This window comes from Arachis ipaensis, chromosome B4 (genome assembly GCF_059453495.1).
Source record: "Arachis ipaensis isolate K30076 ecotype BB chromosome B4, ASM5945349v1, whole genome shotgun sequence".
Lineage (NCBI taxonomy): Eukaryota > Viridiplantae > Streptophyta > Magnoliopsida > Fabales > Fabaceae > Arachis > Arachis ipaensis.
Window position 1 is genome coordinate 147,766,934 of NC_142439.1, and position 26,618 is coordinate 147,793,551.

The 26,618-nt window shown below is 34.2% G+C and overlaps 3 protein-coding genes, 1 long non-coding RNA gene and 1 pseudogene across 4 annotated transcripts; 1 reads left to right on the plus strand and 4 right to left on the minus strand.

Moving 5' to 3' along the window:
- Positions 1–1,471: 1,471 nt before the first annotated feature.
- On the plus strand, positions 1,472–5,435 carry LOC107637472 (receptor-like kinase TMK2). Its single transcript, XM_088483628.1, has 2 exons — positions 1,472–3,429; positions 4,109–5,435. The coding sequence occupies exons 1-2, from the start codon at positions 1,578–1,580 to the stop codon at positions 5,299–5,301; spliced, it is 3,045 nt and encodes a 1,014-aa protein (XP_088339754.1). The 5' UTR covers positions 1,472–1,577; the 3' UTR covers positions 5,302–5,435.
- Positions 5,436–6,916: 1,481 nt separating this feature from the next.
- Positions 6,917–8,128, minus strand: LOC107637474 (PR5-like receptor kinase). The gene has a single exon (XM_021122273.2). The coding sequence runs from the start codon at positions 8,055–8,057 to the stop codon at positions 7,056–7,058; it is 1,002 nt and encodes a 333-aa protein (XP_020977932.2). The 5' UTR covers positions 8,058–8,128; the 3' UTR covers positions 6,917–7,055.
- Positions 8,129–9,349: 1,221 nt separating this feature from the next.
- On the minus strand, positions 9,350–9,970 carry LOC110271398 (uncharacterized). Its single transcript, XM_021122277.2, has 2 exons — positions 9,807–9,970; positions 9,350–9,722 (listed from the first exon to the last, which is right to left on the minus strand). Exons 1-2 carry the CDS (start codon positions 9,968–9,970, stop codon positions 9,350–9,352), a joined length of 537 nt encoding a protein of 178 aa, XP_020977936.2.
- A 2,072-nt stretch (positions 9,971–12,042) lies between these two features.
- On the minus strand, positions 12,043–15,950 carry LOC148569608 (uncharacterized). Its single transcript, XR_002358951.2, has 2 exons — positions 15,323–15,950; positions 12,043–13,083 (listed from the first exon to the last, which is right to left on the minus strand). It is a non-coding gene; the product is annotated as an uncharacterized LOC148569608 (long non-coding RNA).
- LOC148569609 (L-type lectin-domain containing receptor kinase VII.1 pseudogene) lies at positions 13,906–14,788 on the minus strand (annotated as a pseudogene).
- Positions 15,951–26,618: the final 10,668 nt, after the last annotated feature.

Consider the following 26,618-nt stretch of genomic DNA (forward strand, 5'->3'; position numbering starts at 1 on the left):
TAATTTATCATTTATTTTCAAATTTTAAAAAATTTTTGAAAGAATTAATTTTAATTAATAAGATATGTGATTATTTTTAACTAAACACGCTATAAATTATTGGTACTTTATAATTTTATAATGTACTATTGATATTGTTATATTTTTTTTATGTAACTATCATATTAAAAATAAAATTGTAAAAAAAATTTAAAATTATATATATATATATTGATAATTTTTTTGAAAAATCAACTCTAATAACTATATGTTAATTATTTTTATGAAATGAAAAAAAAATATCTAAAATTCGGCCCCTCCACACTAAATTTTCTGGATCCGTCCCTGTCTATTACATGGTGTTTTAATTTTATCTAATTTATCTTTTTTAATAAATTTTACATATTTAAAAATAATTTATTTTTATATTTTTTAAAATAAATATTAATTTTTAATTTATTTTTGATAAATTAAATACTACCAATTAAACACTACAACAACCAATAACTAAATCAAAAGTAAAATAAATAGATAAGGGAAATCTTTGTGCACCAATCGAAACTAAATTACCCTTCAGCTTTGTTATACTTATACTGATAATGTATACTTTTGTGCTGCACATTTATTTCTTTTATTCCACGGCCATAGACGTCCACAACAACAATAATGCATTCTTTCACGACCAAAAAGGAAGAAATAATTTTTCTGTAAAGAAAAAGAAAACAAGATAATGCATACTTTTTAGATGACTTTAGTACACGAAAAAAAAAAGAAAAACAAATAAAGGTGAACAGCAAAAAATGTGGCCTCATAGACAAACAATTATTGCTATTCGAAAATGCTTCCGTTCGACCCCAAAAACAAAATTGTGTTAATAAGATATATTCATTATTATTGTTACTTAAATACATTTAAAGTAAAAAATATTATTATTTTTGATATAATGTTTGAATAATATTGTTAAAAAAAGAATAATACTATAAACAAAAAAAATTAGTTGAGATTATTTTAAACCACATAAAGTGTTTTTATAGCCTGTTTAAAGAAGAACAAAGAATTACGTACTGATGAGAAAATTTCTTGCCCAGCTTATTAGCAAAGGAAATGCTATATATGATAAAATTAGTTTTTAGTTAGATATATTTTAAATATAAAGATGACAAAGGTAAATTAATGCAAAATGAATGAGATTTACAATGTTATTGATAATAAAAAAAAATCAATATTAACTAATTAAAAAGAGGAGTGCTAGAGGCTAGTAACTTTTGTGATTTATAGTTATCAAATAACTATCAATAGTGATTTTAATGGTGTGAGATTTCATCTAATAATTTACTTTTTTTTACTTTTTTTTGCTGGTTACATGCTACCCAGAATTTACAAAAGTTGATGGCCCTAAATTTTTCCAATTAGAAATTAACTTTCTATACTTATTAATAAATTATAAGTCAATACTTTTTGTCTTTTGCAAATAGCATTTTTATGAGTTAAAAGTTTGGACTGAGTTGTTCATCATAGGTTTGTTTTATACATGTGTGGGATTGAGCATGGACGTACTAGTGAAAGGTAGCAAGCAATAAGTTGTTTGTTGATCATAGATGGCATACCTGAAATCAAGATGGAAAAATGGCATTATTAGTAATTTGTGTATGGTTGTGGTGTGCATCATGGGTTGTGTGGAGTCCAACGATGATGAAGGTGCATACATGTTGAAGCTTCTGAATGCACTCAAACCCCCTGGCTGGTCCAACACCACTCACATGTGCCAGTGGATTGGCGTGACTTGCAACCATCAAAGTGGAAGGATTGAAGAGATCGAGCTCAGATCAATGTCTCTGACGGGAACAGTTCCTGCAGGCCTCAACGACTCCCTCTCCCAACTCACGGTACTCGATCTCTCCCACAATAATCTCAGTGGCCCTGTTCCCTCCCTCGCCAACCTCACCTTCCTCCAAGGAGTGGACCTCGGCTACAACAATTTCACCACCATCCCTCATGGTTGCTTCCATGGTCTTACTAGTTTGCAGTACTTGATCTTGAATAACAACACCAACCTCCCACCATGGAGCTTTTCTACCGATTTGACTGCTCACTCCTCCCAACTCCGTTTCCTCCACCTCTCTTCTACGAATCTCATGGGCTCCTTACCAAACATATCCCATTCCTTCCCAGTTATGGAGAATCTTTATCTTTCTAACAACAACCTCTCCTCCATCCCTGAGGGTTGCTTCCACAACCTAACCAGTTTGGATGGCCTCTTTTTGGCCAACAACACCAACCTCCCACCATGGACCTTCCCCCTCGATTTGACTCATTCCTCATTCAAACTCTCCTACCTCTTACTCCAGGCTACAAATCTCATGGGATCCCTACCAAACTTATCTCATTTCTTCCCCGACTTGATTACCGTTTCTCTCTCCAACAACAACCTTACCTCCATCCCCCAAGGTTGCTTCCAGGGTCTACCCTCTTTGATGTGGCTGTGGTTGGAAAACAACACCAACCTCGCACCATGGACCTTCCCCGACTTGATTCAGTCCACAGAACTGAAAGAGCTCAAACTTGCTGCTACAAATGTTGTGGGCCCTCTACCAGAAATATTTGACTCCTTGACAAGTTTGGAGACTGTTCTTCTCTCCAACAACAACCTCAGCGGTGTCTTGCCAGAGTCTTTCGGAGGGACCAAGATTGCCACCTTGCATCTCAATAACCAGAAGGGTAACGGGTTTTCGGGTCCGATTGATGTCCTTTCAAACATGCTCGACTTATCTCAAGTCTGGCTTCAAGGGAACTCGTTTACAGGACCTATTCCTGACATGTCTCGTTGCACTTCTTTACAAGATTTACAACTTGGTCACAATCAATTAACAGGTGTGGTTCCAGATTCGCTCATCGCTCTTCAAAATTTGGAATATCTTTATTTGGGCTATAACTTTTTGCAAGGTCCTCTACCAAATCTTACCTTCAGTGATTTTGATAGTATGGAGAATCTTGGTGTTAACATCACAAATGGCTTCTGTCACAAAGATCCAGGACCTTGTGATCACAAAGTGACCATTTTGCTTCAAATTGCTGCGAAATTCAAGTATCCAATTATGTTGGCACGTTCATGGAGAGGAAATAATGCCTGTAAAAACTGGAGTTTCATTATATGTGATGACAAAAATAAGATCAGAATGGTGAATTTATCAAATCTGAAATTGACGGGCACAATCTCACCTGCATTCGCCAATTTAACAGATTTGCGGGAATTGTATTTGGATGGGAATAATTTGACGGGTGAAATACCAGAAGGATTGACAACATTGCCTGAACTTGAAGTTATGAATGTCTCTAACAACCACCTTGCTGGAAATATTCCCAAATTCTCACCAAAGGTCAACTTTATTGCCACAGACAATGATTTTCCTAATGCTTTCCACAATAGAATCTCAACTGCTTTGATTACAGGTACTTCCACCTACCTTTGCATGTAGCATATAAGAATCTTTTAGTGAAAAGTTTTAATTTTAAATTATCGTTTTTAGTTATTTAATTCAATAAAAAAAACAATACTACAAATTATCTTTTACATATTTGCAAATCAAACCATATTTAACGGTTACTAAGCTAGTTCCTTTTTTCTATTTTAGTAGCATTAGCTTTATTGATTTTCCATGGTTTTTAACTTTGTTTCTGTTCTCATGTGTCTAACTTGATATTTCGATATTTGTTTCTCAAATTTCATGTTAGTATTCTGTCCATCTTCAAAATTTTATTTAGAAAACAATAAAAAGATGGTCATTAGATGCCGAGATAATAAAAAATAATAAAAAAAGTACTTGAATATTTCAAAATAAATCCAAGATTTATATGAATTGATATTGGCTAATTAGTAGTATTTTTCAGATTTATCCAAAAAAAAAAGAGTAAAAATAAGAATTGTCGTGTATTTTTATGTCTATACTACTTCCTTCTACTTATTAATAATAATAATAATAATAATAATAATAATAATAATAATAATAATAATAATAATAATAATAATACTTCCTTCTGTCATGTTATTCATACTTATTGTGATTATTATATTCTTTTAAAGATCCAAGTTAGTGTATGTAATTGTTCTCCATTTTTTGCATATGTACAGTTATGTCGATAACTAGTGCTGGAGTTATTATAATACTTGTTTTGGTTATTTATAACCGCAAGAGGTGCCTTCATTTAATCCATCGAGTTATCTTCAAGACAACATACAATGACCACAACATCGAGGATTTTATAAAAGGTTATGATTTTTTGGCACCAAAGCGATCTAGTTATTCTGAAGTGAAAAGAATGACAAACTCATTTCGTGATAAACTAGGACAAGGTGGATATGGCACTGTATACAAAGCAAGTTTAACTGATGGTCGTCAAGTTGCGATAAAGATATTAAGTGAATCTAAGGGAAGCGGGGAAGAATTCATAAATGAAGTTGCTAGTATTAGTAGGACATCTCATGTGAATATTGTCTCACTTTTAGGATTTTGTTATGATCAAGGCAAAAGAGCACTCATTTATGAATTCATGCCTAATGGTTCTCTAGATAAATACATCTACAAAGCAAAATCTCCCGAATCTTTTTGCAGTTTGGATTGGAGCATTTTGTACAACATTGCAATTGGTATTGCTCAAGGGTTAGAGTACTTGCATCAAGGATGTACAACAAAAATTTTGCATCTTGATATAAAACCTGAAAACATTCTTCTAGATGAACATTTTTGTCCAAAAATCTCAGATTTTGGATTAGCTCGAATCTGTCAAAAGAAAGAGAGTAATGTATCTATTTTAGGCACAAGAGGAACTCCAGGTTACATTGCACCAGAAATCTTTAGTCGAGCATATGGTAGAATTTCTGATAAATCTGATGTATATAGTTATGGTATGTTGATTCTTGAGATGTTCGGAAAAAGAAAAAACTTCAACAATAAAGAATCGCATCGCAATGAAATGTATTTTCCTGACTGGATATATGAAGATCTTGATCAAAGTAATATTCTCGGTAGACAACAGGCTGATATTTCAGATGAAGATAATGATATGATAAAGAAGATTATATTAGTAAGTTTGTGGTGTATTCAACCAAATCCATCACATAGACCATCAATGAGTAAAGTTGTGGAAATGTTGCATGGAGAACTTGAGTCCATACCATTTCCTCCAAAGCCTGTGTTGTATTCTCCTGAAAGGTGTCAGTTAGAAATTTTAGATACATCTTCTAGTAGCAAGCATGAGACAATTTTAACAACCACAGAGGAAAGTAGTTCCATACATGAGATCAATAAAAATGTCTCATGTTAATATGATTGTAAAATATCTTGTACTTTTTGTATTTGAGAGAAGCTAAACATTATGTTTAATGTTATTCTCATATAGACCTAAAATATATATGTTGATGATTTATATTAAGGTGATTCTGAGCGAGTGACTAAAACTAGATCCATGCATCATGAGATAAAGCATTATTAGTTGTTGCTTCCGAAGTGACTAAATATCACACTATGAAATTCTATCCTATTGAACAAGCTATTAATTAAAACCAGGTACATGCCTCTGTCCTATTAAAAACAGCTATTAAACATTTTCTTTACTGCTTTCTCTTACCCTTTCTAATAGTTACCATTCCCGCTTTGCATGTCACTAGAAGTTCGACAAAGAAATTGTAAAATGCGTTGATCGCTAATCCTAGTTGCTTTTTTCACTATCTTATTACTTTTATATTATCAATGAGCAAACAATAAAGAAGAGTAGGAATAAGTTACGGCAATAAGCAATTCATGTGAATTTCCCAATCAGAGAGTAATATGCTGCATAAAAAGGAAATCTTACTCCAAATCTCTGCGCTGGAGAAATTCGAAATGAATTTATATTGCCAATGAAGTATCATCCTAGGTACCATATGAAGGTTTAAAGTCATACTCATTCCCTTCTATAATCAGTTAACTTGAAGTTAAAGAATATTTCCTTGTTTAAGGTATTTATATTATTTTAAAGTTTCATATTTGCAAATGTTCTTTGCATTAAGCCACGAAAATAACTCTAATAAATAAATTACATAAAGATTTGGAGGTTCAACAAGAAATGTAGTCACTATCAATGAAGAAGAGTGATCAAACTCTGACATCGGTCCGGTCAAAATATTTCCACCAAAATCCGGGGATAGAGTTGGAGAAACCATTATCAAGAGGATCGTTAAGTAAGATTCTTACTGCCAGGCCCATATTCAAATAGTTCAAGTAAAGAGGAATCTGAATCATTATCAAGAGCATCATTAAGTATAGAAGAATAGAGTTATGAGGGAGGAACATCACAAACAGAGAAGCCATTTTAGAAAATAGCAGAGGATCGGAGTGTATGTGTTTAATTAACTTTGCAAAATGAATGAAGTAATCAAACAAGATTAAAGGGATAATACAAGAAATTTCAAAGAAAAGGATAGTAATTAAGACCTATAAACATATTGTCGAGTTTAATTTGACTTTATAGAGTATATACATAATACGTGTATATAGGAACTTAAATATTCAACTAGTTAGGTATTTTTTTTCTTAAAAAATATAAATATCATTAAACATTATTTCTACATAACATGCAGAGTAGCCATCATAGAAAAATTAAAGGATAGATAAAAAACTAGAGTGAATACAAGACAACAATAACTCAAATATTAGTTTTAGACTTTTGAAATTCATATGTAAGATACAATATAATGATAAATGTGTTCAATGACAGAGACAACATTAGATACTCAAACTAATGTAGTATTTGGGATGGTTTACTTGACCTGTATACAGAGTAAAATTGTAATCTTATTCATTTTATGTATTATATGAAGAAATTTGAGAATCGACGTTGTAAAATCACACTAAATCACATTATATTAAAGAGTTCCGTTTGTGACAGATTTTACAAATGGGAAGCTTCACTTTTCTCACGTCTAACAAGTTCTTATAGCTCCACAAAACAACACCATTTGAGAAAAAGAGATACCATGCAAGAGTGGTGTCATGAGAAATATGTTACACAACAATTACATAAAGCTATATCTGAAGATTTTAATTTTCTGGCTTTGGAGGAAACGCGACAGAATCAAGTGGTCCTTCTAACATTTCTATCACCTTTTTCATGCAAGGTCTGTCTGATGGATTTTTTTGAATACACCACATACTTATCAAAATAATCTTCTTTGTCAAATCATTCTCATCATCTATGTCTGTCAAGCATCTTGTTGAAAAATTATCTTGCTCCAACTCTTCATAAATCCAATCTGTAAAATACATTTCACTGGTATGTAGATCATTATTATTATAATTCTTTTTTCCTCCCATTACTTTAAGAATCAACTTTCCATAACTATACACATCAGATTTATGAGAAACTCGAGAAACTTCAGTGTATATTTGACTATATACTTCTGGTGCAATATATCCTGCAGTTCCTCCTACGCGTTGTAGACATACAATACTCTCTTTCTTTGTGCATATTTTAGCCAGTCCGAAATCAGCAATTTTAGGAACAAAATCTTCATCCAAAAGAATATTTTGAGGTTTAATATCAAGATGTAAAATCTTGGTATTACATCTCCAATGTAAATATTCTAGTCCTCGAGCAATGCCAATTATAATTTGGTAGAGTCTGCTCCCATCCAACTTACACACCTCTTCATTAATAAATTTATCTAAAGAACCATTTGGCATAAATTCATAAATCAAAGCTCTTTTATTTGGCTTGTAACAAAATCCTAAAAATGGGACAATATTCACATGAGCTGTTCCAATAATACTTGCAACCTCATTTATGAATTCTTCTCCCTTCAATTCTTCTCCATTAAATTCTTTTCCATTATCTTTGGACTCCTTCAATATCTTCACTGCTACTTGACGATTATCGCTTAAACTACCTTTATATACAACACCAAATGCTCCTTTTCCTAATTCCTCACAAAATGAATTGGTCATCTTTTTTACCTGTGAGTAAGTATATCGTTTTTGCACCATAAACCCATAACTTTGTATCAAACCCTCAACTTTGCAGTCAATCATTGTCTTTTTAAACATGATTTTCCGTAAACTCTTACTTTTATAAATAACCACAACACATGCTACAAAAATTCCAACACTGGCTGCTGCTAAGCCTGTACATATATATGCAAGAACTGGAGATGGATTACAAATAATAAATTGAATGCTTTGAGAAAATTTGATAAGAAACATAGACCAAAAATTCAATCACTCATAATTTTTATTTTGAGCTGGTAAAAATTTAAAAACGATTCTACAAGTTTGATATTTTAAATACTAAAGCAAAGGAACAACAAAATTCTTTTAAGTCTGTTACCATGATAAAATCTAATTCGGAAAGTGCTTCATGCATTTGGTTTCTATATACACTTTACTATGCATATTAATCCATTATTATTTATATAAAATATTTGTCTATTTGATAAGAATTTCCAAATCCTGAAAATCTCTATGTATATATCCAAGTATATATCTAAAAAGGGATCTTGTCACCGCCCAAAATAAGCATAATTAGCGTTTAGGAAAATAGTCTCTTAGTAAATCTAATAAATTTAAATATAAATTAAACAAAAAAATTACATATTATTTTTAACAAAAACATAGAATAAATGAGTATGATTGAACTAAAACAGTATGCGACTAAACAAAAATAAATTTACTTTTATGAATAATAAATTTAAAATAATACTACACGCTAAATTGGAAAAGTATATGGAACCAAAAAGTAATTAGCCAAAAAGTAAACAAAACCGTTTAATTAGAATCACTTTTTGAATAATATGTTTGAAAACTGCTCCTGGAATCACGGAGCACAAACGAAAACCCGATTTTTCATGGAGCCCAAACACATTTTGGCTGGTTTTTGGCTGATATGCTTTTGGTTCCCTAGTTGTTTTCGCATAAATTTTATTGTCAGCCAAGTCTAACTAAATCACTACACGCATAAATTTTATTGTCAGCCAAGTCCAACTAAATTAGTCACCATTAAAAGAAGGGGGATGCTCCCATAAAGTTGTAGAAAATGTCTTTTTATAAAGACGCCTACGTGTCGTCATATTATTGGACGTTTTTAGTGAACCAATTTTTTTAAAATTTTTTAATTAACCAAAATAAAACCAATTTCAATATTCTAAAATCCGGTCAGACCGACCGGTCTAATCGGTTCAATCAAAAACCGACTTAAAAAATGGTCTGATCCACTTTCCAAACCCACCCCTTCCCCCTAACAAGTAACACCCACCCATTTCCCCTAGCACCCACCCATTTCCCCAATACGTGAATCATATATCACTATCACCTGAAGTATGAACCCATAGCACCTTCCAAATTCACCCTACCAAAACCCTAAGTTCTCCCTGCAACCGTTCTGCCGCGGTGCCGCCGCCGTCCGTGCTGTCGGCGCCTCTGCTTCCTCTCTCGTAGTTCGGCGTCCTCCTTCCCCCTGTCCCCGTCCTCCCTGGATTCTCTCGAACTTGGAGCAGCTCGCCGCTATGTCGCCACTCGCTGTCGTCTCGCCGGGCACTGTCCATGTCGTCGTCGAAGGTTAGCGGCACTGCCTTTACTTCGGTTCTTCTCTTCCTTTTATGCCTTGTTGTTGATTTTTTAATGTGAAACTGTGACTGGGTTAATGAAAAATCAAATAATTGATTTTGTGCTGTTGCTCTTTTTTTAATTCCTGAAGCTTTTGTTGAAATTTTCTTGCTGCTGCTAAAAATAGAAATCAAATCATTACTGAAATTTTTGTTTAGCTTTATTGATTTCACGTTTAGTGTGATTAGGGATTACTTGTTACTGATTTGTAACGATTGTTGCTGAATGCTAAAAATGAAAATCAAATCAAGTGTTGTTTGCCTGAATCTCTTGATCTCAGTTTGTATGTCCATGAAGGGCTTCTTCTCCATGTTTTCCTTTTCGCATTCCAACATCCTTTGCCTCCTCACCATCGCCATCGCTGCCACCTTGTCCTTTGATTCTTGGTGTTTCGCCTCTTCCTGCACGAAATCTCTGTATAAGTTAGGGAATGTTCCGCAGTGCGGACTCCAAATTTTAACTTTGTAGGGAGTACAAGGCTGTCCAAAAGATTTTACTCAGGGACCACTTATTCAAAACGCAGTTGAAGCATAAAAAAGTAAATAACTAAAGAAAGCATGAAGCAAAGATCATAATAAACCACACTCAAAAGCCTTCAAATATAGGGAAAAAAAACAACACAGGAAAAAGAAAATCTATGAATAAACTATAACAACCAAGTCTTGTCCAGTAGATGTCTAGATGAGTCAGTTATGGCCCCATTTGATAAAACTTCAACTTTTCAAGATTTGTATTAGCTATGTTTGGTAAATCAAAATAAAAGTAACTTTTAATATGCATAAGCTACAAAAAATGCATTTGGTAAAATTACTTTACCATTAGTGAGTACTAATACTCGCAATGCAACAATAGTTATAATCAACATATCACAAATTTTCACCCCTAGTTTCTATCAAGAAAAAAAAGGGGACAAAATACTTAAAAATGGATTAATAAAAATATACATGTCTAACTCAAACATATCGAGTTATGTTAAGACGACATAACCTTTTTAAACTCATCTTTAACTCCTTATTCATTCACTAAAGGATGGATGAAGAGTGAACCCACCATCAAAGCAAGTTCCACACTCTATCTTATGATGATGTAGTGATGAGTCAAAGTATGAGTTTTTAAGAATTGTCACCCCAACATTTATCGTAAATAAAATACTACTTAACCTTGAGGATTACGACTTCTATCTTCAATTTTTTCCAGCACAAGGATATTACCCTTGTTGTCCCTTCCAATCCTCATGGTGTCATCAACATATCTATGAGAAAGATTGAAATAAGAAACAACAAGAATTTTCATCAATGATAGAATAAAAGACAGAGAAAAACAAGCGTGTTTCACAAGCGTGTTTCTCATTTACTTTGCGCCAAAAATTAAAATTTTATTCAAAATCGCCTTTTAATTTTCGGATATTTCAGTTTTGGAGTGCTTCTCCCTCGTATCACATCTAGCTAGCTAGGTTACCACGCCAAAAACCCAATCTTTTTTCAGACCCTAAATAGTTATATTTTATTTAACACTATTTTGGATACAGCCTCTCAAACACTTGATTAGGAATAGGATTCAAAAGCTTCTCAATTTCCTTCTTCTTATCCGGATTATTAACAGCATCATTCTTGAGCACTGCAAGAATCTCATCAGCCGCGCCGCGAACAATGCTGAGAGGCTGCCGGCCAAGATGCTGTTGAATGACACTAAGCATGGCCTCATAGGCAGCCCTAGTCTCTTTGGTCTTGGGCTGATACACGCCTTCCTCAGTGGCAGTGAGGACACTCTCTTCCAGGAGGCGCCGGCGCTTGCCCTGTCGAGACAGGGGCTCGGTCAAAGGGTCACGCTCCTAATCATCACTGCATTCTTTTCCCGTTTCTCTGCTTCAAGAACCCTAGTCATCACCTCAGGTTCTCTCTTTGCTCTGCTTTCTAGTCTATTTTCTTTAATTAGTTAGTTAGTTAGAATTTGCATGTTGTTAGTGGATTTAAGCGGTTAAGATAGGTTAGGATTAGTTTAGTAGATCTTTGTTAAGTTGCAAGTGTTGGATTATGGCTATTATGGATTGAATTCCGCTGAAAATTGCTTGATTATGCTGAATTTCTGCATTGCACACCACATGCTTGATTGAATGCCTATGTAATGTTTTGCATTTTATTTATGTGTTGTATCTACTATAAAGATTAAATTGCGAAAATGTTAGGCACACTGTTCTTGGATGAGGCACTTTTGGCTATATTTTGATGCTTGTTCAACTTACAATTCATTAGCACATTGATTTTGTTGTTTTGTCAACACCTATAGGATTTCTATGTTCATAATTCTTGAATTTTGGGTGAATCCTCAATTTGTGTGCATTTAATTTGTTGTTTTCTACAAGTAAAGAACCTTCACCGAGAGAATGTTATCTACTAAAAAAAATGAAAATAGCTAACAACTTTGAGTATGCTTTATTTTTTGTTCTGGAAAAGAAGGATGGTATTTCAAAATTTATATAGGTTCCAATGAACAACATGTTCTAATAGATCAAGCATAATCCTAAGATGTAAGCTTATGACAGTACTGATGTAAGCATGGTCTGAGTAAATTGGTGCCATCTTCATTTGTCCACTATAGACATTTTAACATAGAGCAATACTTGAGATGCCAAATTTCCAAGGTCCCATCCACTTTAGGTAATTTGGGTTTGTAGCTTCTATCTATTTCTTTCCAGTAGCCCACCACTTGCCAATAACTGCTGGATGCCCCTCATAATTTTTTGTTCCTGGAGTTTTGAGTTATCACAGATAAAGCACTGTCTTTGTGATGAAAGAAGAAAAATTTTAATAACTCCATTTATTTATTCCTTTGAGAAACTGCTTTTAGATGGGCTTTCTGCTTTGCTTCTAGTATATTTTATGTTGGTCCTTGTTTTCAAGTTTGGATATGATCTTGCAGGGAAGATGATAAATGCTGTCTTTTTCCGGTCATCCTTTTTCTGTTCAAGTCGATACAAGCTCGCTTTGTCAATTGGCACATAGCAAATAGAGAAATCCACGATTTTTCTCTCTTTTGTCCGGATTCAGATGCTTTTTGGGCTCATGAACCTGGTTTATGATAGCAAATAGGAGGAAAGAAGTATTAGAATGTGAACATGGATGTTAAGCTTTTTGACAAACCCATTGCTTAGAAGGAGGCTTTGTTTCGTCGTGGTTTTGAGTCATGCTGTGTAAATACATTTAGAGATATGTATAGGAGAATCAATCAAGTACAAATCTGTAGCTTTGCTTCATTGTAAAAAATCAGAGAGTACAGCTTCAATGGATAATGCCAACAAAGTCTTTAATTGTAATTAACTTTTTTATGACTTTATTATGTGTTTATAATTTCAATGTGTTTATCTGACCACTGACAACTCCCATTTTGCACCAGCACCTTGCTTGACTTTGCAATAGCTTTACCACTTTCTACCGAAACAACATTAACAAATAGCTTCCCATCCCTTGGGTACCTACAAACAAGAAAATCAGCATTTGTTATTATTAACAGAACCATCTATTTCCTTTATTTCCCCGCACACTGAATTACTATTGAAAACAATTCTAAAATCAACATACAACTTTTTTAGCAGCAAAATTTGGATAAAAAGAGTATAATTTTGGTGATTTAGACATTTCCCCCCTTGATTACAACTACTTTAGAACTTAAAGATAAATCATCTTTGCTTACTTTTAACATGTCACTTGTAGTCATTCAATATTATGGAATGTGGCCTTCTGATATTTAAACCATTTGACATGGACTAGATAATAAGACTTTTTAAAAAAAAAAAAAACTAATTAATTTACGTATTGTCATTCAAGAGAAAACAAAATACAATGAAGACCATAGAAAAACTAGAAATTGATATAATACTTGTCTAAGGTTTATATATGAGTAGTTTGTTGACAAATCTCAAGTTGAATGAATGATGAATGATCACGTTTTCTTTTTCTTGGTTATGTAATGTGTATCTTTCTTTTCTTTAGCTTATTAGGTGCAGACTAAGCAAAAATTTTCACCTAACAGCAATCTTAAGACATCATAAAAATAAATAAATAAATAAATAAATAAAACATTGTGCTTATTTTGCTTCTTTACGTTAACCAAAGAAAGGCTAAACATTCCTCATCATGTAATATGAAAAAAAATTGACAGCCGGATTTCTTCTATGAAAATGTCCTCAATAATATAATCAAGGAGTTTAAAAAGAATTACTAGATCACAATCATATGTTCATCAATTCATTTATGCTCTGATACATTATTTACATCAATATATAATGTGATAAAATGGATCAAAAAATTCATCACCTAAACACATCATCTCCATAATTGCATTGATGGGAAAAGATTCATCTACCCTCAACTACAGATTTAGACCAAGTAAGAGACATTGAAGAAGTATTAGACTGGCGAATATCTTCAAATGTTGGGTGTGTTGAATAGCTAAAATAATTAGAATACTCAGAAAAAATATCCCCAGATTTCAACTTTAGAAGCAAACAAGTATCCGCATTCTCATTCTCTGATTCTTCTCCTCCCTCATTGTTCCCTTCTAAAATACTCACAACTTGTCTCATGTTTGGTCTTGATTTTGGTTCAGGGTATGCACACAACAATCCCAACTGAAGAACCTTCTCAACTTGTTGCAGATTGAAGTCTCCTTTAGCACTTAACCTCTCATCAAGTGCATTCATTAGTTCCCCTTTAACCATTAGTCCCCACACAAGCTCCACAAGAGGTGGCTTACCTTCTTCCATAGGCCTCCTTCCACACGACCTCTAAAATCAAGATTCCAAACATGTACACATCCGTGCGAGTCGAGGCTTGTCCAGTCTTGATCACTTCTGGAGCCATGTAACCAACTGTTCCAACCAACTTTGTTGTGCTAGCAACTTGGCCATGGCTATGCATTCTTGCTAATCCAAAATCTCCAAGCTTTCCATTCATATCCTTATCAAGTAACACATTGCTGGCTTTGATGTCCCTATGCAGAACTTGTTCTTCCCAACCTTCATGCAAATACAACACAGCAAAGGCCACACCTTTGATATTTCTTATTCTCTCTTCACAGTTCAGCATCATGCTCTCATCACAAAACACTCTCTTATCCAAACTCCCATTATCCATGTATTCATAAACTAACAAGAAATTTTCCATGTCTTTCTTGCACCATCCTCTCAGAGCAACCAAGTTTCTCTGCTTCAATCTTCCAAGGCTTGAAATTTCTGCTAGGAACTCTCTCACGCCGTCATTCTCTTGTGATATTCGCTTCACTGCCACCTCTGCGCCGCCTCTTAGAACACCCTTGCATTTGATAAAACATTCAAGTCTCAAGGATTCTATATTATAGCTAAACAGAACAACTTCACTTTAGTTCACCTTAATTAATTATCATCCATTTCCAAAATACTAAGCTTCTTCACATAATAAATTTCCTCTTCTTTGATAAAATTCAACAAATAAAGCACTAGTTTTCGCTGTTTCTAAATTACAATAGTAGGATCTAAGATTCTGAGGCTTGCATTGCAAATTCCGCACCAAACGCATAATCAGTTCATCACCGCGAATCAACAATTGCGAAAATACAAAGCGTATTAACCTAACGTGAAAAAAAAAAAAAAAAAAACAGAACTCTACTTCACACACTATTGCATTAGCATACGTAAATGGAAGAATAAGGGAAAAATAAAAATTAAATTAAATTACCTGAAGAGCCTTAAAATGAGAGAATCAGAACTCAAATCTTGTATCAGCTGCAGATTTCGAAGAAGCCTTGTTCTTACTCAACCGAAATATCCTCTCGTCTATCTTCTGAATCACACTCACGTTCGTAATTGGTAACTGGTAAGGTTTCGTGTGATTAATCGTAATGAATGGAATACAATACTACTTACCATTCCACATTTCCTGGTGACTGCTTGTGCTTCGGTTCAAGGGTGTCGGAAGAGTACCCGTATGGATTGTGCGTTACAGCCACACCAGGATTCACCTGTGTTGATTTGCTTGAAATAGGTCTATGTATGTTCCTATGGCTCCAGAGAAACATCTTTCACCAGAGTCTCTTACTTCCAGAAGGAAGAACTTGGCTTGAGGAATGCCTTCTCAACATAAATCTATCAGCACTGCAGTGAGTCATCACAGACCTGGGGCTTTCAAGATTAGCAGCCACTTTACCTGCTGTAAGTTCCTGTAAATTCTCCAAAGATTGCGACTTTGAATCTGGGAATTGATGAATTGTATTACCGAGAACATCCCTTCTTTCCAGGTTTGAGCATGATCGAGTGAGTTTGGGAGAATCTCAAGAGGCTGCAAATTATTTCACCATTTCACCGTTAGGCTTGAATTTGGACTTGGGCAGGATAAGGGGTTAGTGTTAGAATTTTTTTTAATAGGGATTTAATTGTATTTTTAAATTATTAGAGATTTAAATATTTGTAAAATAAAAAATTAAGGATATATTTGTCTTTTTATAAAAAATTCAAATATAATTCAGTTTATATTGTGTAAATTGATCGAATAAACCGAATCTAATAATTATAATACGGATAATTAGGTTTATTATTTTTCTCTAATAAACCGATTTTATTTTGAATTATTAAAAAATAGCTTATTAACCGGTTTAATAAAAATGTCCAATCATATTATGCCACGTATGAATGTCTTTAAAAAAAGACATTTTTTGTGTCTTTATGTAAGTGGCCTCCTTAAAAGAAACATGGAGGTATAACATTTTTCATAAATTTAATTGGTGTAATTGCTCAACTTAGATATGGCAACGGTAATGAATATACCTGCAATCCACGGAGTTGAAGGTGAAGTTTTAGCTGTCATTCCAGTTGAATAAGGAGATGGAGCTGTTCCATTTCCTCGAAAAGGCACAAGAAAATCATTGCCCATAGCATTAAACTTGACCTTAGGTGAGAAATTTGGAACATTTCCCGTTAGGTTGTTGTGAGAGACATCCACAACCTCAAGTTCATGCAAAGTTGTCAAACTCTCAGGTATTGAACCCGTCAAATCATTCCCATCGAGATATAACCGCTGCAAATTAGTCAAATTCCCGAATGCAGGGGAGATAGTCCCCCTGAAATTCTGCTTAGTGAAGTTCACGGTTTTGATCTTACTTCCATCATCGCATGTAATGAAATTCCAACCTTTACATGGATCGTTCCCTTGCCATGAACGCGCAAATGAAAGGAAAGAACAGCAAAAGTAGTGTAGTGAAACTCAATGGAGGAGTAGTTCTTCTGAATTTGGTGGTGGACTTGAAGTAAGCCATGCTTTCACAAATCAACAATGTCTTTTCTGTTGTTTCCCTTAGCCTGTGTGACTAGCTTATAAGTGCCACAAAGTCATGGGAATTGAGAGAGGATCATTTTAAAAGTTATTTAGGTCAGTTTGGGTAACCAACTTAATTAAGCTCTTTTTGATAAAATAATTTAAACAATAAATGACTCTGTTAAAAGTAATTTATAAATAAGTTATTTTGTATTTGTATTTTTAACTCTAAAAATGCTTATTTTATAGAAATGTGATGAAAAGTAGAAGTATTATGAGAGAAGTCATTTTTTTTAACTTCTCTATAAGCTCTTAAATAACTTTTTAGAAAGTTGTAATTTGATTTTGAAAATTGCACCAAACATTAATACTACTACTTTTCATAAGTCAAAAATTAAAAAAAGTTAATTCTAGAGTTTCCTAAATAGACTCTTAGTATTTTGTAAGTTCATTTTATACTAAATTACTAATGTCACAATAATATGCTATTGATTTTTTTGTATAAATTTCCTTTTATATTTCAGTGCATAAAAATTAAATTTTATAATTGTACAATTTTTAAGAGTAAAAAATAATTAGTTGCTTTTTGAAAAACACAACAATATACCAAAACTCATACATCCCGTGCTTTAGACAGTAAATAGAACCTCTCAATTGTTAAAAAAAATTGAAAGTATAAAGTGTAATTTTTAATATTTTATTATCCTCTCTCTTATATTTATTTTTTATTCCACTTATAAAATTAATAATAAGAAATTACATTTTACTTCCTCAATTGTTAAAAAAAATTGAGAGGATCCATCCTCTTTTAGACACAAAAATAGAAAAGGAAATACATGACATGTTTTTGTGGCTCAATATGTAATAGTGACTCACAACGTGTTGGACGAATTAGGTAACTAATTATATGCAGAGTAAAACTTTACAATTCACTGCAATTTATGTAGAAGAAATTTTACGTGATTAATACTTCTTTTTATTTAATATTACATTTAAAGTAATACTCATTTTTTTAAACTAAAACTATCGATCTTCTAACATTATTCATTTATATATTCATTAATTACATAGTTTCTTTTTTTTTTTGTTTGTGTCATTAATTACATAGTTTCATTATTCTCTAAAACCAGCTCAATAATACTATGATTTAGAGATGAAAAAAGTAATAGAAAATTTATATACAGTTGTCTTGGTATAAAATTAATAGATAAAAACTTATAAATAATTTAAAAAAAATATAAGTAGATAATGAAAATATTAAACGATGTGAACAATAGATATATCGGATATTTATTTTACTAGGTGTACGAATGATTATTTTAATATTAAGATTTAAATAGTTAATTTAAAAGTGTAGTGTATTTTTATTTAATTGGTGATTGTTCATGTTGTTCAAGATGGTCATTGTTTATCTAATATTCTCCATAATTTAATACATATTTGATTCAATTATTATTTAATAATTTTTAATTATTAATTTATTTAAAAACAACTGTGTAAGTTTCCATCGAAAAATGATGTAGAATATTATTTTTGTTGTGCCTTACTGCCTTTACAAAGACGCTTTCAATTATTAATTAGGCCATATGTTGACCCGTGCATGTCCCGTCTAAGATTCATTCAATAATACGTGTTTGTTAGCAACTCTCTTTTTTTTTTTTTTTTTTGATTAACGGTATGTTTGTTAGAGACTTTGAATTATCTGAAAAATTAGAAATTTTTTAAATAAAAAATCTTATTCAGTTATTCTAGTTTACTAATGAATACTATATATATTTTTTAAAAGGGTAAATATACTAAAAAAAATTAAATTCTTTAACGTATTCAATATACAAAAGAATTGAAAGTTAAGTTATTCTCATCATCTCTTAAAAAAAAATTTCAACAAGAAGTTTCATTTATTTTATTCTCTTAATAAGTATTTTTAGAAAATTCATTAACAAAAATATTGTATCATGACTTTGTATCTGGCTACGGTCTTCTTCAATTGACCCCGGGTCAACAAGAGATAATAAATTAGTTAGAATGTTCATTAGATTCCTTCAGTTCAGTAATTAATATCACACATCATTATCATAGTTCTTGTTTCTTGGTGGGTAACTGTACTATTTGCCCCTGATCAATTATCATCAGATAGCTAGAACCAAGAGAAAAGAAAATCTTGATAATATAGAATATAATCACTATGTCAGCCCCACCATTTGCATTATTTGAACTGGGCGAAATAATACATACACAAGTCCACAATTATTAAAAAAAAAAAAAAAAAACTCAAAGTGCTATTAGTGGTATAAACAGCTTGGTAAGCGTTTAAAGTATATAAAATTAAAGTTTCATGAGCCTCACGGAATTAAGTCTCAAAATAATTTTTGAAGTTATATTCAAATATTAAAGTAATTTTTGAAGTTAATAATTATTTAAATTTATCTTCGAAGTTATACTCTAATATTCATAGTAGTCCCTGAAACTTTTTTCATTTATCGAAACTTTAAAACAACGTCATTTAAAAAAAAAGAAAAAAAAGATACGTAAAAAAACGTCGTCGTTTTATATTTAAAAAAAAAAATCTCTTTCTTCTTCTTCTTCAACTTTGTTCTTCTTCTTCTTCAACAAATCACAAAAATAAAAACTAATACAAAATATCACAAAAAAAAAATCAACATTAATTAGAAAAGATCAATCAACTTAAATAGCAAGCATCAATCAACCTAAACAGCAACAAGTACAAAAAATAGTAACAATAAAAAAAAAGTAATAATTACATAATAAAAAACAACTAAAATTAACCATTGTTATATTAAAATAGGACCAGCAACATCAATCACCCAGCATATTCAAGAACAATGATTGAATAACTAAAAAATTAAAAAAAATCACCATGGCTAAGAGAGAGAACCGTGTCAGAAGAGAGAAGAGGGAGACCGAGTAGAGATGGAGGCTGACGAGCGGCATGGCAACAAGGCGAAGGCTGGCGAGCGGTGCAACGATGACAGAGAAGGTTAAGGCTTTGTGCCTCTGCCTCTACTGTATTTGAGTGTGAGAGACCAAGTTGGAATGGGAGATGAGCGATGCGGCACTGAAACGGAGGCCAGCGAGAGATGGCAGCAGCAAAGGTTGAGGAGAGCTCTTGTGAGTGTGAGTTAATGGTTGGGGAAGGGGAGGACATCAGATTAGAAAAGAGAAGGAAAAGGGGAAGAACTTCAGGTTGGAGAAGCAGAGAAGGAAGGGGAAGGAGAAGGACATCAGGTTAGGGAAGTAAAAGGGGAAGAAGAAGGATTGGGAGAGGGAAAGGGGATAGGTTGGGGATGGAAAAGGAGAAGGGGAAGGTTTGGGGAGGGAAAGGGGTTGGAGATAGGGATGGGAATAGGGATGGGGAAGAGGAAGGGAACAAATTGGGAATGTGGGGGCGGAGGGGGAGTGAGTTCTATGCTAAGCTTCTTCTATCTTTTTTATTTTTTATTTTTCGAATCGAGGGATTTACCTTATGCTTTTTTCTTCTTTTTTTTTTTTTTGTTCAAAACGACATTATTTCAAATTTTAAGGTTCTGATAAACGAAAAATGCTTCAAGGACTACTATGAATTTCGGAGTATAATTTTGAAGATAAAATTGAATAATTATTAATTTTAGAGATTATTTTGAGACTCGAGTGCAACATCAAAAACTACTTTAAAACTTAACTCACCAGTCAAGTGATGTTGGAAGGACATGTAAAAGTATTCACGTCATAATAGAGACAAAAGAAGACATGATGGCATGAATAAAGCTAAAAAATATATATCTGAAACACAAGTCATCGTATGAGATACACAAGTATTTATTAAGTATTAGTATTGAATAAATTCATATCGTGAACTTGAAATCTCTTTCAAGTATAGCAAATGCGCTGAACATTAACATGGAAACTGTAAATGCAAGCTAATGCTTAATTAGCTCGGTTAATTAGATTATTAATAACTTCTATTATATATAATCCATTAGCAAATAATCATAGCCAAATAATCATCGTCGGGCAATTTCAAACAGGTAAGGAGCATAGCTTCGGTCAGCCCGGATTACAGCCATCAGCCCCCTCGACCACGACTGTATGGATCTTGCTCATATTGCCGGGTTCTGACACTTTATATGGCACACACTTTCCACTCGGTTATTAGTGCGCAACTCTCCTTTCTCGAGATTACGGTCTATGATGACGGCATCCATGAGTCCTCCTGCACTACCAGTACCTCCACCATATGTGCTTTAGTACTAGCCACTGTCTGCTGTTCATCCCATGACCCCATCCTACCACACACCCTCCAGCAAAGCCACGACCCAGTAGACCACAACGACAGGCACGACCCCCTCCTTGTGGCACCAGACATCGGCTGCATATGCCAGGTGACCACCATAGATGATGGTTCTTATTGTCGTTGTTATTTTGTTTTGTCGATGTGTATTTACTTTTATGTGATGTACGTGATGACACTATCTATGTTATGTTATTGTATTCAGCGATTTATTTATCTTTATATTTATATTTATATTTAGCTGATTGTTTATATTTATATTCATATTTCAATTGTCATTATATTTATATATTTGATGAAGAAACTACAAAGGTGAACCAATTTAAACCTAAACAATTACATATTTGATAAAGATACTACAAACGTGAACCAATCTAAATGCATGATCTAAGCATCGTCCATCGGATTATTAGGACAACTTCTTTTGGTATGGCCAATCTGCCTACAAAGGCCACACTTCTTCTCTTGGTGCTCTACCTCGTCCATCTCATTACGAAACCTGGTAGAAATAGGTCTCCTAGAAGCCTTCCAGTGCATGGCAAGGTTAGGATGGAGTTGCACCCCATATATACCACTCTGGCCAGAATTTCTCATCTGGGATCGACGGAAACTCCTTCTCATACACCCTATATACCCCCTCTTGTCTGTACATCGGATGGACGTATGAACCCCATTTCACACTGGCAGCAACACGGCCAGCAAGCGCATGACAACATAGGAAGTGGAGTGACTGGAAAATCCCACAGTTAACATGCTAGCAGTTAATCGAACTCAAAACGAGCCTTGTGACCAACCATCAAAAGACTCTAACTCCTCAGCCAGGAACACTGAAGCCCGTCTGTCACAATAGGTTATGCACATCTTCAAAATTTCGTCTCTGTTCTTTTCAATAGCAGTTATAAACCACTGTGAAAACTGATTACCTGCCAATAATTGTGCATGTCCCTCCTGTCCCTTCCTGATGAACAATTGCTTCAGTCTCTCGTACGTGCAACGCACGATCGCTGAAATTGGTAAATACCGTATACTTTTAAGTACTGCATTTATGCACTCGAAGAGGTTTGCTGTTATATAACCAAATCGGCAGCTGCTGTCGCAGTGTTGTAGCCAGATCTCCTTGTTAAACCAACCGGCCCAGTCAGCCATCTCCCGAGACAATGTCCTCGGTCCATCCATGTACCAATCGTACCCGGCCTTACTTGGACTGTAGGCAACATTAATCAAATACCTCTTTCCTTCGGCAGATTTGAAATGAGACATGAATTTTACCGTCATGTGCCGTACACAGTAAGCATGAAATGCTCTAGGAGGATGCCAACCATTAATGTCTTTTACAGTGCAGCTTTTATCGCTTAAGATCTGTCAGAAATAATCAAAAGGCCTTCCTGTGGCATGGCATGTCGCCTCATATTGGTAAGGAAGAAAGACCATGACTCCGACGTCTCGGACTTAACAAATGCAAAGGCAACGGGAAGGATGTTTCTGTTCTCGTCCTGTGCTATCGATGGATACGAATGGATTACAGTTCTTGAAAGCTTCCACACAAGTAAGGAAGGCCCAAAATACCTTGTCAAACATACTGCATTCATGCACCAAAAGGTGACCATCATAGTACGGTACAACACTGATCTCACATACTATTCCAGGACAACAACTCTGCAGTGCTTACAGTAACCTCGACACCTTGTTGTATGGCTCCTTCCAATCACCGTATATATGCACAATTGCCTTTTGCTTTGCCATTCACACCTTCTTGTATGAGGATTTGAAGTAATAGCTTTGCCTAACTGCACCCTGTAGGGTAGATATCCTCACGGACGGGTTGGATTATATCAATGGGAGGATGACACGGCAGATGAGACTACTGTCCAACTGCCGGTGGTCCTGAGACATGGTGGGTGCTAAACACGTGTGCGCACCTGTCACCCTTCGGACCTTCCTAAAGAAGTAAAACAACCATGTTTCACATGTACATCAACCATAAAAGTAATAACTGAGAATATAGATCACGGTTAAACTTACCAATATCCGAGATTTTGTCGGAGAGCAACTCGGAGACTCCAAAGACATCCTACTTCGTGTTGTCGGTAACACACATGGTACTTTAATCGATTTGACTCCAGAACTTGGTACTTTACACTTCTGCGAATGCTGTAAGTCTTCACCCACTGTAGTATTGTATCTCTGCTTTTGAATCTGTGGCCCACCCTGAACTCCAGACCACCGTCTAAGTTGTAATCGTCTTCACCCATATTGGAAAATATATTTTTCTATGATAGTGACTGGGTACCAACGACAACGCTGGAATTGGGTGTGGGGCAGGTAGAAGATACCGACATGATGGATCCACCGAAGTCTCCATCACAAACTCTTCCTCGTCATCATCTTCTAACAAATCGCTCTCGTTGCTATCCGCAACATACTGCTCGTCATATTCACCGTCAACATCCATGTCATCCAACGGACTAGCAACATGGATCGGTGGTGGTGCAAGACATGGATCATCTTGCACAAAGTCCGACTACCCAGATCTACCGCCACCAATATCACCAACCTCTACAGAAAGCTTCATCACTTGTTCGGCCATGATTCTTCCATGGATGTCAAATATCAGCCGCATATGTTCGTCGCCTTGCAAGCAAAACAGACGAAATCGAAAAACTCAATTTTAGATCAGTGCTAGCAGCTTATACCCTACCCGTCCGATCTCTTTTCTCCCACTACCAGCAACGTTACTCAATATCAGACTCTTTAGCTTCGACAACGAGGCAACTCACTATGTATGCAACAAAACAGAATTCTCACACTCAAGAATGACCTCATTATCACCATTTCTCATAAGGCAACTGGAATACACACGTACAATCAAATATCCAATACTACTAGACATTATGGCTAATTTGCGAAAGAAAAAAGGTTTAGAAGAAGTAGTAAATTTGTTGTGAAGAATACAAAGGGTTGCACATTCTTTTATAGCTGTTGAAAATTTGTCATAACGTATTTCGTTTACACTGTAAACGTCATAATATTTCACGTATTTCGTTTATAGTGTAAACGAAATAATTATCTACGTATTTTGTTTACACTGTAAATGAAACAAACACATCTCAGCATATCAGTTTTATTTCATTTATAGTGTAAACAAAATACGTAGATAATTATTTTTGTTTACACGGTAAAAGAAATAAGTCATACGATACAATTTTGTAAAAAGATTGCAAAATGTTTATTTTCGTAAATAAAATATTTATTTAATTTGTTTTAAAAAAATCCTCGATCATATGTATGTTTTTCTTTATTTTTCTTCTTTTTTGGAATCGATGGACCATACGTACATACTAAGAATAAGAAAAACTATCCATTTTCTTTAATTTTTGGACAAATGAATAGAATAGGCCCAAGTTAAAAATGCAAAATCATTCTGATATTGAACCTCACATGAAGGAGAAAAGACCAAACTATGAGTCCACAACCCACAAAATTGGCTACATTAATGAGAATTGAGGTACTTCCATATTATGTGATAGGATTAATACATTTCTTGTTTTAAACTTTTTATCTCCAACAAGAAGTGGAATTAAATTCCAAAGTGGTCCCTGAGATTCATGGGTTGCATCGATTTTGTTCCCTAACTTACCAATTACACTGTTTATGTCCCGGACTTTATTAAAAATGCACCACAGTCATCCCTCTCCACATCTCCGACTAATTTATCTGCCGCTGTCAGTGAGATCGTTATGGTGAGAATTGAAACTGTTTGACTCATTGTGGTCCCTCTATCTATTTTTAACCTTAATTTCTAGCATGACATCGTCATCACTCTTCATCTTCTTCTCTTTGCTCAGGAACGTTCTTCTCCTGCCTCTTTGTTGTTACTCTTTGAAATTAAAACTAAAATCATGATTGGATGTGCGAGCCAGGGTCAAGGAAGCTCTACATGATCAACGACGAGAATTCAAAGTCAGAGCAGACCGTCACGAGTGCCAGAGCATTGTGGGTGCGGCTGCCGCCCTGTGCTTCGGTGATCCGAAACAAATACCAACCCAGATAAGCCCTTCTTTGGTTGTCCCAATTACAATGTGAGTTTCTCTTAAGAAAATTTTCTAAGTGGTTTTATGTTCTTCACTCCTAACCATACTTTATACACAAAGTAGGGGGAAAGTGTGAATTTTTGGTCTGGACTGGTGATGTAGAAGAAGAAGAGGAACATAAAGAAAGACTGGATGCTACTACAAATGACAATGAACAAGTGAAGGTCAATTTAGCTTGGAGGATTGAAAAATTGGAAACGGAAGTGAGGACCCAAAAATGTATAGTCCAATTCTTAGGCATACTGATTTTTTTCACTGTAGTTGTTATGTTAGTTATGACTTTAAAGTTCTGACAATGTTGTATGTAATATGTTAATGGATGAATGAAAGTAAGTTAGAGTTGCTTTTTTTTAAGTAATGTGCCCTGTTTTGAGGAGTAGTTACTGTAAAGGAAAATTATTAAAAATCATCTAATTTCATAATAGCAGAATGCATAATGCATAATTACTTAAACTGATAAACATGATTGAGTAGCAAACATTAAAGGAACAAAAGAAGTGCAATACAAAAGATCCAACAAGAAATGAATAACTATGCTATTTCAAGATTACTACCATTTCTCCAAAACAATAAAAACACATCAGACATGTATATAATATTAAAAGCAAAGGAAAAGGATAATAACCTTTTTCATATCAGAAATAAAGCACCATTCGTGAGTCTTGTAGTCTCCAAGATCATGAAGCATCTCTGAGAACCATTTCCAAGTGTCTATATTTTTTATTTCAACTATAGCCCAAGCAATCACATAAATGTGATAATTGGCATCTTGCGCCATAGCAGACAATATCTAACCTCCAAATTGGGTCTTCAGAAATGTCCCATCAAGGCCAATCAAGGGACGACCACCTGCCTTGAACCCCATCTTGCAACTAGTCAAACAGATGTATATCTTATCAAATGTAACCTCTCCATTTGGTTGAGGATTGACACAAATCTACACTATAGATCCAAGATTGGTCTTTAGTAAAGTTTCAGCATAGTCCCTAAGCATTGCATACTATGCCTTCTCATCCCCATATACCACATTCCTTGCATCTGCCAAGGCCTTTGCAATGGAATTTCTATTCAGCATAAGATCACACTTTATCCTGAAGTACATAGCAGTTTCGCATTGCTTGAAATTAGGGTATATCTTAAACTTTTTGACTAATTTACTAGCCAGCCAAGCCTTATTTGTTGCTCTATTGGTGTTCTCCCTCGCACATGTATAATTGTCATTGAAAGTTTTGATTTACCAACATGAGTTGTCATAGTCCCTTTAGGCATAGACAACCCGAGCACGCTCTTTCACCTTGCAAACAGTCATGCATCTAATATTATCATTTTTCTTGAATTTAATCCT

Excerpts from the sequence above, each read along its gene's own strand:
- LOC107637472 (XM_088483628.1), top strand. The coding sequence starts at position 1,578 with ATGGCATACCTGAAATCAAGATGGAAAAATGGCATTATTAGTAATTTG. Across the intron at positions 3,430-4,108 it reads CTCAACTGCTTTGATTACAG|TTATGTCGATAACTAGTGCT; the intron begins GTACTTCCACCT and ends GCATATGTACAG.
- LOC107637474 (XM_021122273.2), bottom strand. The coding sequence starts at position 8,057 with ATGTTTAAAAAGACAATGATTGACTGCAAAGTTGAGGGTTTGATACAA.
- LOC110271398 (XM_021122277.2), bottom strand. The coding sequence starts at position 9,970 with ATGGCGATGGTGAGGAGGCAAAGGATGTTGGAATGCGAAAAGGAAAAC. Across the intron at positions 9,723-9,806 it reads TCGTTACAAATCAGTAACAA|CAAGAAAATTTCAACAAAAG; the intron begins GTAATCCCTAAT and ends TTTTAGCAGCAG.